Source organism: Hippocampus guttulatus, chromosome 6 (genome assembly GCF_054856545.1).
Source record: "Hippocampus guttulatus isolate MCC_2025c chromosome 6, RoL_Hgut_1.0, whole genome shotgun sequence".
Classification (NCBI taxonomy): Eukaryota; Metazoa; Chordata; class Actinopteri; order Syngnathiformes; family Syngnathidae; genus Hippocampus; species Hippocampus guttulatus.
Window position 1 is genome coordinate 8,499,930 of NC_141266.1, and position 13,433 is coordinate 8,513,362.

General features: G+C 42.3%; 1 protein-coding gene across 2 annotated transcripts; it reads left to right on the forward strand.

Annotated features, from left to right (window-relative positions):
* The first annotated feature begins 1,233 nt into the window (after positions 1-1,233).
* Positions 1,234-13,089, forward strand: pop1 (POP1 homolog, ribonuclease P/MRP subunit). 2 transcript variants are annotated; one of them, XM_086113488.1, is made up of 16 exons: positions 1,234-1,311; positions 2,979-3,090; positions 3,347-3,484; positions 4,523-4,698; positions 4,807-5,064; positions 6,199-6,286; positions 6,366-6,544; positions 6,616-6,875; positions 6,954-7,047; positions 7,142-7,250; positions 7,328-7,447; positions 9,403-9,524; positions 9,605-9,796; positions 10,163-10,317; positions 10,501-10,719; positions 11,972-13,089. In XM_086113488.1, exons 2-16 carry the CDS (start codon positions 2,982-2,984, stop codon positions 12,627-12,629), a joined length of 2,877 nt encoding a protein of 958 aa, XP_085969614.1. In that variant the 5' UTR covers positions 1,234-1,311; positions 2,979-2,981; the 3' UTR covers positions 12,630-13,089. The 2 variants fall into 2 exon arrangements, with proteins under 2 accessions (XP_085969614.1, XP_085969613.1); XM_086113487.1 differs by having other exon boundaries at positions 4,523-5,064.
* The last annotated feature ends 344 nt before the right edge of the window (positions 13,090-13,433 follow it).

The following is a 13,433-nucleotide window of genomic DNA, read 5'->3' on the forward strand; positions in this document are numbered from 1 at the left end:
AGCCAGTGCTTATGACACTGAAGGCCCTGGTGACATTATATAAACATGGAAGAACAGAGATGCTGAAATCTGATTGGAGAAAAAAAAAATTAAAATTTAAAATGCACACAACTGAAAGTTGAATAGCCAAGTAAATGGCTATGAAATGCAGCTGAAGCACTGCTGAATAGAAATTAATATACTTTAATTAAATTTGTAAATGTAGGTCGGTGCTTCTGGTAGTGCTCAGGCCAGAAGAGAAGGCATTGCAGACCCTGAATGCACTGTTACAATGGGTAACACCCTCCCTCTGCGATATTAACTTGTTCAGTTAAGTAGCCACACAAAATGCAAATCGGTTTTTGTTGCTGTTGTGCAAATAGAACAGAAAACTGATGGAAACTAGAAGTAATTAGCAAGTATTAAAACATATTTTCAACTGGAATATTTCGTTTATTGAGTTAAGTGTTTCCTTCATTTCTGAGCAGTATATAGACAAACATTTTAAACAATTAACTGTTAGAGAAATCCTTCTCCCAAAATAGTGGGTTTTATATCATGAAACCCATGTTGGAGTAAAAATTATTTTCACTAGTACAGCACAGTAGGCCACTTGTACTTGGAAATACATTTCGTCATGGAGAAACAGCGTCCTCAAGTGGTTGGAAGGTGCTCTCAGCAATATTGGGAGACTGCTGAAGAGCACGGTATTCCTCTCCTATAACAATTTAGCTTTTGACATCTTGCATTTTCTACATTTGAATTGATTATGCAGCATTTCAGATACGCGTCGGTTCTTCTGATTTCCCACGCAATTTATACAGATATCGTATCCTGTCGTTATCTTTGTAGTTGTCTTTACAGTACAGTACTGTATTATTATTTATCAATGACACCCGCTGGGATGTCGTACGAGTCACGGCAATTTTAGGCCATGGCCTAGATATACATCAGAAGTCCTTCCTTTTCATATTCAACGAACGATTTCTACACAAATGTAAATATTAGTGGCAAGGATGTAAAACAATGTTTTTCATACAAAGAGGCTGGTCACGTGGGGAAAAATGTGGACCAAAACATCCGAAAATCAGACTGAAACAATTTACTACTAATCAATTATTAATTAACTATTAATTTTATACAATTAAACGGATATTCAGCCACCATTTAAACAATTTAAATGTTCCCAAATATTCTTGCGCATATACACTACAACTCCCATGACCACCACATATCCGGAAGTAATTCGCACGTTCTGTTTAACACGCTGGCCCGCTAGCTTGTCAAGAGAACAAAACCACGTTTGGAGCAGAATTCATTGGGTCCACCCAGGTAAATGGAGCAACATAATACCGTTTTCTTACGCGTTTGCTTGAAAGCCTCACAATTGTTTAAGTCTACTTGAAATAACGATGCTGGCTTGGTGGAAATATGTTGTTTTTAAGTTAGCCGGGTGTCTTAGCAAAGTAGGGGACAGTCTAAACCAGGGGTATCTAACTCATTTTTGTTGTGGCCCGCAGGACAGTTTGGGTGTGTCTGGCCCAAGACTCTAAAAAAGTGTTCATGAAGTAATGTCCCCTCTAATTTTCCCTGCGTCTGAGCATTACACGAACTCCCAGTGCATTCCTTGGACTTCCATTAGACATGCGACCAAACCAGTATTGGATTGGATTGGATTAAACTTTATTGTCAAATGTACTGTATGTGAAACATGCAGCACAGATGAAATTTCTTCCCACATTCACGCCCGTCCAGAACCTTAGATCATAACAAGTTACATGATGTAGGTATGTTCCAAAAAAGTAAAACCACCTATATATCCAAATGGATCGTGTCACTGAATTGAAATTTCTGACATGGATAAAATTAGCCTTAGTATGTAAGAACAGGTTAAGGATTTATGCCACGTTTTATGTTGTGAATTGGGCCAAATTGACTTGTCCACTAATTGATTTAAGTAATAGGCACATTTGTAATAATCATAATTGTTAATAGATTTTGACTTCAATATTTGTCTTATAATATCAAAGCTATGATCATACGGAGAGTGACATGAGTGACGCTTTTCGTCACAATATGTGGGTATAACGTTGGTTGCAAAGGTAAAACTAAATTTTGACTAATGTTATGACTGAGGACAGTAAGTGTTGAGATGCTTAACTTGTTGGATAATAATCCTCGAGAGGAATTTTCAGGAAATTGTATCATTTGTAGTCCAGTATTCAAAGTGTGTTGTGCGTCGGTAATGAAAGCACTTCGGGCTTCCAGAAATCGTGTGAATTGCAAGCACAAGACCGATGTATCTGGTCCTCTCTGTCATCTCCCTGGTACTTTGCATGTTCCTGAGCATGTCAACAGTGGCTGAGTAATGGCGTATGATTTCTTGAGCACCTTTTCTCTGTATATTGAAAACACGACGACAAGAAAGAAAAAAATAGTCTCCTGTTTTTTCTTGACATTTGCTGTTCTCGTTGCCAACCTTAGTCTTCACAGAAGGTTTTGAATGAGACATGACTGGTACTTGGTGAAAAGATGTCTTCTACTTTCACTTTTTTTACATTTCGCCTAAAGCCTTGAACTTTTTGAGCTTTTGCCACATTTCGTGCTTCAAGCACAAAGAAATCAAATTTGATTTTTTTTTGGAAAGAATCAACATCAAGTGGGACACATCCGTAAAATGGAACAAAACTCATGCGCAATTTTTTTTTCTTTTTTATAAAAAGTGGGGTGTGCGATATTATTTGGCCCCCTCACTGTCAGCCAATTCAGTGCAGAAGTTATAAAAAAAGTTTAAAATATCATACAAATACCATTCCAATTATGATTGAAGCCCATTTGGTGACGATTTTTAACGTCACAATATATATCAATTTTTATATCTTTGTGGCAAAAGGAAAGTTCAATCGAGCCAAATACTTTCGTAAGCCACTGTATGTGTTTCACACTGTTCTGGGATTAGAATGCCCAGTATTTAGTGACGAAAAACCTTGCTTTTGAAGAAAATGTCTGCAGCTAAAGTCAAAATGCGACAGAAGAAACTGAGAAACCAACCCGCGAGTGTGCAGTGTCTGTCATCATCTGTTCATGACGAGGCCAGCCCCCTTCCCCACGGTAACACTTTGAACTTTTGACATCTCACAATTAGCACATTATTATTCTTGTTTGTCTATTGTTTTTCATTTTTCCCTGAGGCTCACTACATTTTTACTTGTTACACGTAAATATGATTTAAGTAGTTCCACAGACAGTCAAACCATTTTCACAACTGAAGCATTTCAGTTACCATCTCATCTTCAGTATTGTCGTCTCTGTTAGAACGACGATCAAGACATTGTCATTCTTATTCAGTTGTCAATCCGCTGTTCAGGTGGCGGTGGTGATGGTCCATCTGGCAAAGATCCACTGTCACTCAGAAAGAAGAGGTCTCACCAAGAGACTGGGTGGGTCCGTGGGCACCAGAAAAGCGGCGAAGTCTATGGTGACAAGATGCCTCAGTATATTACTGGTGAAGAAACCTCCCCTCTTGTACTCAAGCGCAGTTGATTAATGAAGGGTTAACGATGATATACTGGACCTCTTGCTTTTAACATGAAAATACTGTCATCAACTTGCAACTTAGTTGCATTCTGTCAGCGTTCATTTGAAACTTTGGGTAACTACAGTGAGCCCCCATTTATCGCAGCTTGCGCAGTTCTCCAAATAACTGGCGACGGGTGATTTCTTGAAGCAGTTTATTTAATACTTCAGGTAGTTGAACCAAGCCATGTAATTTCATCTAACAAACGTCTGCTATCTTAATTCCCAACATACAATGGGAAGTGCCAGAGACGGGCTAATGCAAATAAGGATGGATGTTTACGTAAACCTTCACTCAACTGCACAGAGCAGCAGCAACACATGCAAAACAATGTATGGTGGCTGGAATGCAACGCTGACCCGCAACATTTCTGAATGCAGTATTTCACTTTGGATGCAAAGAACAGAGAAGGATGCCCAGATTTAGTCTATCTGCAATGTAATGCTGCCTTGTTGTTGTGAAAGAAAAGTCACATGACCCAACCTTCCAAACAGGTTTGCTGCCAATTTATTATTATTATTATTTTTTAATTGCAACATTTCGTATCTACATCAAATCTGATGTCAGATAGGAGGTTTTGAGTTTTGGTCATCGACATAATCATACTCACAGACATACATTCCGTGGGAACAATGAATATGAAAAAACATGGTTTTATACGGAAGAGGCATCTTTTTCTTCCTCTCAATTACTGGATGTTACATATCTTCCAGTAGCCTCCAGTATGGCCCGGCACGTTTTGATTCAATGTGGTACTACACTGAAGGTGCACGATTCTAAAGTCTCCTGTATGCTGTAAAAACCCATTAAAAAAAACAAAACGGTGGCTTAAAAATCCACATGTGCGAGTTTGTGAGCAATGAGCTGCGATATAGTTGGGGTTCACTGTACACACGAGAGGTTTCTTGCATCATTTGAAAAACTATTGTTAAAATTCCTCTTGCCTTTGCAAAATTGCATTCGTAGCTGGAGTTTTTGCCAGGGCCAGGGCGGCAGAGGTAAGTGCCATGCTGAAAGCTGTTACCAAGACAACGGGCAGCTGTCATGTCTTTGGAGCGCTGCCGAGGCACATGAGGAGAAGAGCGATGAGCCACAACACCAAGCGTCTTCCTTGCCGGCTGAGAGAGATGGCCAACAGAATGGTCGTATTCACAAAGCATTTTTTTTCCCTTGCTGTTTTCCGTTTCAAACAATCTTCCATACACGCATTACTTTCTGACTCGAGTAACACTTATTTTGGCCCACTGCAGAGAGAGAAATGCCTGCAGGGCAGCGTTAAAAAAAAGGAGCAGGCTAAGAACAAGAGCCGCAAAGCCCGCCGCCGCCACGGAAACATGCTGCTGGAGTTCAACCGACGGCAGAGAAAAAATGTGTGGCTGGAGACACACATTTGGCACGCCAAGCGTTTCCACATGGTCAAAAAGTGGGGCTACTGCCTTGGGGACAGACCCACCTTGAAATGCTACCGCCCCAGCTACAGAGCCATGAGCACTCATTGTCTGCTGCAGGTATGGACCGTCGCACAAAGCAGGAAAGAATGGCCCGTTTTTAGGTCATAAGCAGTGAACGGCCATTTATTGCAGGGGAGACTTTTCAGACCTACCAGTGATGGGTGAAAATCTGCAATATAAAGAGACTACCAAAAAAATAAATCACATGCATTCAATATATTCAAATTTATTCAAACACTCAGTTCCTTCGTGCCCGTTTTCACTTTGTTGTTCTCACCAAATTGGAGACGATTGTAGAACATCACTATAAAGAAAACAAAAAGGCTCTCTTGTGCAGATCTTCAAAGCTGCAACCCCTGCTTGATTCGAGCCGTTTGTCACTCCCAGTTGAAATTTTCAATAAAAGCTAAACACAAAATGGAAACCCTCTATTTATTAAACCCTGAAGTATAAAGCAATCTAAATAATGAAATCTTAAACTTTATGCTAAAAGAAAGAGAACACCACAGACTGGCTCAGAGAAATTTACATTGATGTTTAACACTTTCATGCACCAGTAATAATAACCTACATCAGAATTTTATTCGTCTTTAGTCATGGAAAAAATATATATAATGGCAGTGATGGCAACACACATAAGGGCCCATTGTAGTGGTTGATGCACAACTCTGATACTAAGATTTAATATAAGAGAAACCAACATGTGAATAGATGTCCACTCTAGTAACCGCTGTCCCTGAAAGAGTTCATGCAATTATAAACTTGGGGGGGGAATCAATTTAAACCTTGAACACACAGAGCTGCAATACATAGAAACAGAGCATACGACAATACAGGCGTATAGTCTCTTTGCTCTGTGGGAACAATGTACATTAAAACAGTAAAACATTGTACTGTTTTATACTGAAGGTGTCTGTGAATTATGCTGCATCCCTTTCGGTATACCTCAGTGCTGTCCAGCGTGTTCTGGCTCAATGTAGTACTGCACTGAAGGTGCACAACTCTAAATTCGGAGAAGCCTGTATACTGTAAAAACCTACGGTACTTAAAAAATAAATAAATAAATACAATTGTTTGAAAGTCGTGATGTTGCAAAGTAACAAATGATTACTGGTGATATAGTGGAGGTTTGCCAAGATAAAAATAGATTGATGGTACTGTCTAAAAGAGATATATTATTGTCCAAAACAGGACCTGTCGTACTACTGCTGCCTCGAGCTCCAGGGAGAGGAAGACAAGCTACTTGATTGTCTGTCCCAGCTGACCAGCAAGGAGGCTGGTGAGCGTGTGCACCGCTTCAACCACAAATACAGCGTTTGTTTTGTCATATAGCATGTACTGCTTTTCTCATTCGACAGGCCCCACGTTTGCTCAACGGTTGTGTCTGTCTGGACAAAGACAAGGTAGCTTAGTGTTGTTCAGGGCTGGACAGTTCCCCTCACAGCCTTTGGGCTCGGTCACATTCCTCTGGAGACCCCGCACGCCGGGCTCGGTTCACAGACATCTGTGGACCTGGGTTCATCCCACACTTAAACAGGTAAGATATTTTTTTGTTGTGGCTTTTTCAATGCAACCCTTTTCTTTTACTCACATAGTTTGTGTTTCCAGGATGTCCTTACCGAGTTCCAAAGTGTGTGCCAATGTCAGGCTGTGGTCCCACCGCCTGTGCCATTGGTTATGGATACAAAGGTCGTCTCCACCACAGATTGGGAACCAAAGCCTAAGAGAAAGCACACGCCTGGAACGAAGAGGAAGCAAAGTGATAAGGATGCCGGTGGCCCTCTTGCCAAGAAGATCCTGGGTGATGGAACCAGATCACCCGACACCCCTGTTACCTGGAAATCAAGCTCAACTGGAATATTGATCAAGTTTGTCTCGTTTCCAGATGGGGTTCGTTTGAAAAATCTGCAAAAGGCGACATGAATTATTTTGTTTATCTTTTGCAGTGATCTCACAATGGAGATTGTACGATATCGCCTGATTGGACCACAGTCCCATTCAGTGCTGACAGAAGCTTTGGAAGCTGCTACAGACTGCGATGTAAGAGCTGTGAATTTTATCAGCATGGCAAACGGAATCTTTTGTAGGCCAGGCTAGTGATATAGTGTTGCTTTTTTTTTTTTTTTTAAATCAGGAATCGATCAAATCACAGCCCTCCTGCCTCTGGTGGCCCAATCACTGCAAGGAAGAAAGCAAGATGAAGCTCCATCAGCAGCAAACGGATCTCTTTCACACACTGAAAGGTTTACAATTTCCGACTCGGTGGGAATCGGCCGGTTTGATTGTTTGTCATCTAATCATTGATTTGTAATTCAACCAGGTGTCTACTCAACTGCAGAGCTCCCCCCAGGCATTGTGCTGGGGCTGACAGTTGATGACCCTCGGCTCAGTATACCGCCAAAGAGAGTGAAAGCTTTGTCCTGTGTAAAGGAGGCGCAAGGTAAAATCTGTCCCATGGCAACTCAGATGGTGGAAATACTGGCAGCCAATTGCACCAGAACTCAGAATCTCATTTTCTAGCTACAATATATTGAGTCTTCCTTCGCAAATCGCAGTCTACCACTCGGTAGACCTAAGCCAATCTGCCAAAAATAGACCACGTGAATCTCACAATTTAACACATTTTAGAGGTGTTTAGGTGAGATGTTATTGCTCGGATTTCATCAAAAATTAACCCAGGATCAGTACAACACATGACACACCCTATTTATTGTCTGTCTGAAATTAGCCAGGGGCTCGAGGCACCATATACTGTACTGCTGGCCCAATGGTATTATATATATCTATGACTACCATGGCTTCTACTTGCAATGTGCAATAAAAATCAAAAGCCTGTTACAACAATAAAAACATTTTCCCCTCTCGAGGCTGCACTTTAGACACTACACTGTGTGTATATGGCGCATTACCAAACACAAATACCACAGCATTGACAACTTCACCGAACAATAAATGACGTTGCCCTTATCAAAAGCTAACATTGTTAGCTAATGCTAATCTGCCTCCAACAAAACTCAATGCAGCTCTGCTTACCTTTAGGCTTTAAAATGGTGGCAGACATGTTTCACCTGTGGGTGATGATGGTGCTTCTGCATCAGAGTATCACTGCACGATGGTGCATCTTGTTGTTGCTTGAAAGCGAGTTGAGATCTATGCTCAGTTTGGCTAGTCATGTCCTGACCAGACAAATGAGTGTGTGTGGTGGGCTGCCTTTAATGTCAATCAGTTGGGCAGATGTGCAGAATAGCGCCTCGCAGACACACCTTCACAACATGGCAGCTAAAGCCCCTATCCCACTGAATGGCGAACAATTGATAGTATTTCTGAAGGTAGCCGATTTTGCGTTCTCCTCAAGATTGCTAATGTTCACAAAAAGACTGTGAGATGTTTGGCAGACAATCTGCATCTTTTTTTTTTTCTTTTTTGGTCGCATCTCTTGCGACAAGAAAAGTATATGCAGTCGGCTTAAGAAAACATTGACCAGTACTTGGTTGTTTAATTTCACTTTGGATGGTCTGGCAGGCGCTCCAGATAACCAAGTATTTGTAGAGAAACGTACGTACAGTATGTCCTCTGAAAGTCTTTTTGGCTCAGTTTCATGAGTCCACCTACATGGGAGGCAAAGAGGGGTTGAGAAGAGCAGGTCCAAATAAGTCTATTGTCATTCTCTGTCCTGAGGCCGTTCCACAGAGTGCACCTCTGGTCCTGTGCTCCTGGGGGGCCTCTGCTCAGCCATGCAGATGCTCCAGGTTCGAATCCTGGCAGGGCCCTGCACTCCAAAAACGGCATCAATGACAAATGACGGCTTATGCTCTGCCTTTTCAAGTTGTATTGTCATTGCTTTGAACAGAATGACACACTTTCCATTTCTGTAAATAATAGAAATGTTGCACAGCAGCAAGAAGAGTGTGCCCCAGTTTTCTCCCGAGCTCCGTCACAACCCAGAAATGGATAAGCAGCGTAGAATATGCGCAATCAATACAGGAAGACACTTGGTTTCTTCTTCTTTATCTGCTTCAAATGAGTCTCATTACGGAGGAGATGGATTCTCTCGTCGCGAGCATGAAACCAGATAAGATAATTGCCAAGTGAAATGGCTTTCATTTAGAATCCCGCCTTTGCCGATTTCAAAATTCTGGAGGTTCAACTCGTTGAATATTCTGTGTGTTGTCATTAGGAGGCGGGTTAACACAATTATGCATGTATTAGATGAAAATATTTCATAAATTGGGAGGTTGCCACTCTTTTAGATGACGACCAAGCGAAGCGACACATTTCCGCAAAATGGCACGATATGCAAGAAGCCTCGAGTGATTCTCCCATCTGTTGAAGTGTAGGATTACACAGGGGCATGCTCGTGTGTGTGTGTGTGTGTGTGTGTGATGTTTCTTCCAGAGGTGAGTGACGAGAAGAGAAAGGAGCTGTCTTTGCGCGGTGTACCAGAACACTGTTGTGAGAGTTTCCTGTGGGAACAGTCTGTGCGCAACAATGTCACAGAGAATAAAATTTCAGAGCAGGTATCAGAAAATGGGATGTTTTCTTAGTTTGTGTCCAGTACTTGATTTTCCTGACTTATGCCTTAACATCCATCTCACAGGACTTGAACCGTATGAGGAGCGAAGTGCTTGTGCCCGGGTCCAGGCTTAGCCCTGTTCCCCTGCAGGGTCGTGTTCCCATCCTGTTGGTTCACCAGCCGGGCAAGCAGGTGGGACATGAGATGAATTCCTGGGGTGCTGGATGGGACCTGTTGCTTCCGAAAGGCTGGGGCATGGCTTTTTGGATCCCACTGGTCAGTACTGGGAGCCACACTTCTGTTTGGCATGCGTGTGTGTGAGATTCCATTTCCCCCCTTTTGAGAAGGGGATAGAAAGCCAAGCAAGGACCAACAGTGTGCTTTCTTAAACCTGTTGTTTTTCTTGGGAGGTTAAACTGTCTGTAACCTGATCCCCCACTTTGATAGCTTTATCAGAATGTTCTTGACTTGGCATGTCCGTATTTCAAGAGTTTTGCTCGTTTCAACATGGCCTGTGAAAATGTGAAATGTACCTTGCAATGAAAGGCAAACCCGAAGCCCCCGTGCTTTAGTTTGTTTTTCAGTCCCAAAGCCCCAAATGCAGCGCTGACTTTTTCTCTCTTACCTCTGTCCGTCTGCCAGGTTTACAGAGATGTTCGCATTGGTGGACTAAAAATGAGTCTGACACACTCTCAGAATAAAGGCGTTCCTCACTTCCCCCACGATTACCCCGACTGTCCTGCAGGGGCCCGTTTTCAGGGGGAGCAAGAGTCGGAGCTGCTGGAAAAGTTCAAAAGGTCACTTGAAGAATGAAATGGCAATTTTCCGCCACGTGGATAGTTCCCCGATGTATATAAGCGTGTGGTAATCAAGTGGGATTGTCATCCTCTGCTAGCTGCTGCTCAACACTCACACTTTTGTCTCATAAATTGGGGGATTTGTGGTTTGACTAGGGTTTGACCATTTGCCCTCCATTCTAGACGGCCGCCTGCCAAAAGAACCAATTACATTAAACATGGCTGCCTGGCTCCATTCTGTTGCCCGTGGCAACAGCTGGCTGAGGAGTGGGATGTTATTGGAAGTGAAGGAGGCATCCAGGCTCAAAGCACATCACTGGGTGACATGGAAATGCGGGCCGAGAGAACGTCACATCACCAAGTCCCTGTGACCAAGCAGCAAACACACTTCACTGTCCTGAGGTATTTGGTGTTTTTCATGACAATTTGTTATGTAATGTTCACCCTGGTTCCCGTGTCATACTGATCAAACAAGCAAGCTCGGTTTTACTCAAAGTACACAGCGGTTGTCTTTGCTGACATTTATCATGCCACACCTTTGAATCGCACCGTTGCAGTGTTCATGTGTAAATGTCCCTTGACTCAAATTTAGCTCCGAGACCAGTCTCTTTTTATCTGAACATCCTCGTTGACGCAACACATAACACATTCTGACCGTTTTGTATGTGGAAAAGGCTGTTTGAAAAGATGATGCAAAGTTTGCTTCCTATTGTGTTCGAGACCAGAGCAAATTCATTTTGAGGGTTTCTAAAGTGCCAAATGCAATTTCTATTCCGTTGAGTTTTAACATGAACGTACAAGGCATTTCTATGCTTGAATAACTCAGTTTATTAGGTTTGTTGATCGATATAATGCGTTTGGAGTCTTCAGTAATGACATTGCCTTTGGGAAGCAGTGATGAATGTCTGCCTTCGCACAGACCCTTAAGGGACTCGTTTAACTTTGCATGTTATTTGGACATTTACAAACTCACTGTAATCTAATGAACATGACTTGAACCAATATAGCACACTTTTGTTCATGCTGATTACATGTTCCCATCTTGTGAAGATGTTCTGATATTCAATGGTGTAAGAAGCTACACGAAGCTCGAACAGCATTAGTACTGTCTCTTATTTCTTTCTTTATTCATTTATTTAGAAAGTTGTACAACCGGTTTTTCAACTACAGTAGAAGTCAGAGTTTCAGTGGTTGGACAGTTTGGAGTTTGACCAAAATTTATTGCGTGCTGGCACTCACTCTCCATCAATCCTTGCCCGTCCCTCGCTTACAGAGAGAAAAGGTAAAAAAAAAAAAAGTACCGTAGTTGTTTTCTCTCTGCATGAGGGTTATTTTTGGCCAGCAAAACATCTCATAGCACTACTTTGTCAGGCACTCCCTTGTTTCAGTGAGCATCTAATGGCTTAACATGTTTTTGTTTCTGTTACGCTTCCAAATGCCACCAGATAGACAGGCAAGAAGGGCATCAATAATGGCAAAGAGGACAAATGTGACCAATGAACCGGAAACGCACAGAAAAGTGTCTTGCAACAAAATGGTTATCCACTACAATATGGTTGAAGCGACAATTTGTTTTGGTGATTCTAAAATGCAAAGGATAACAGTTACAACAGAGTGCCCTTTTAAATTTTATTCCGATCATTTTCTTTTCTAGGACCAGGAAGTCATTGAGGCTTCTCTCTAGTTGGTGCGGACCCACTTCGTCTCAAGGTCAGAGGTCATACCGTGTCAGGGAAATGCCACCTCTGGACCATACAGCAAAGAAATCATTCCTCGCAAGTCATGGGATGAGCTTGGTTTGGGTACGTCTGTCGCTGTTGTTGAAAGGCAAACCAGACCTCCATGCCATGGTGTCCGTGCCAACCGCAGATGACCTTAAGCTGCTGAGCAGAGGAGGGCCTGGCAGTAGCGGCCCTCAGGAGCCACCCCACAGGGATCACTTGAAAAGCACGCTCAGGCGTGGTAAGAAGGGTACCAAGAAAGTGGCTTCTGACACTCCCTCAACCTCCGGACAAATGACCACCACGTCGAATGACCCCCAGCTATCATGTCCCGCCCCTGATGTTGTTTTGGGAGTGTGGCCAAATCCCTTACCGAGCGTCACCTCTCACTGCTCCCGAGTAACACTTGGATGGGTGACTCAAGCCGACTTCTCCCTGTCGGCAGGCTGTGGGGAGGCTCTGGGCTTTGTGAGTGTCACTGGCCTGGTTCACACACTCATTAGTCAGCCTCTGGAACACAGAGGAACGGTGCTGCTACGCAACCCCATGTCTCTGCAGTACCGCTTTGCAAAAATTAACATCGAGGTTTGAGTGGAACAAATGCAGAACTTGCTTGATTTGGAGGCTTTTTTTTTTCCTTCTAGCTTTATGGGGAACGGCTAGACAAGAAAGTTGCATGATGCTTTCTTTGCACAATGATCGAAATCAAACCATATGCCATGTTTAATTTGTGCTGTAAAATAAACTGATTTAAAAAAAATATTTTTTTTTTACATAAGGCAAATCTACAGAATCAAGAAAATTGAAGACTAAAACCGTTTTCATTTAGTGTATTGAAATACATTTGTTGTCACCCAGTATATGTATTTCTATGGACTCTGTTTTTGATGTAAACATTTGTTGAAACTAAAATGCCACTCTCTGGAGATCATTTTTGAATTTGGTTTAAAAAGACCCTCTCTGTAGATGACTGTATGGACGATTACAATATACGTACAGTACAGTATATAGTTTGTTCCTCTCTATTAAAGAAATGAATGGCGAACACACATGTGGGACCATGATTTGTGATGGAGACCGACCTCTCATATACCGCGGTGTCAGCACAGAATGCTTGGGCAGTGTTGGGATTTGTCATATTCCGTACGTGACAGTTGGAACACAGCAGCCACACAACATAACTGAGCCTCCATGTTTCGCAGGATACATGTTGGTCTTTCTTCTTTGTATGCTGCCTTTTTTTTGGGGGGGGGGGGGGCTAAAAACAGATTTGATGTGACCTGCCAGAAAGTTCCAGTTTACTCATCTATTGGTGGGCTTGTCGGTATGTGTTTTTCAAATTTCAAGTTTGTGTGCCTATTGTGGAGTTTTCCTTTATTTCACAAAAAGGTCACA

Bases quoted from the DNA above. Each gene is read 5' to 3' on its own strand.
- pop1 (XM_086113487.1), top strand. From the start codon at position 2,982: ATGTCTGCAGCTAAAGTCAAAATGCGACAGAAGAAACTGAGAAACCAA. The intron at 6,876-6,953 runs GTTTGTCTCGTT...TATCTTTTGCAG, and splicing joins TCAACTGGAATATTGATCAA to TGATCTCACAATGGAGATTG. The intron at 9,525-9,604 runs GTATCAGAAAAT...TCCATCTCACAG, and splicing joins AGAATAAAATTTCAGAGCAG to GACTTGAACCGTATGAGGAG.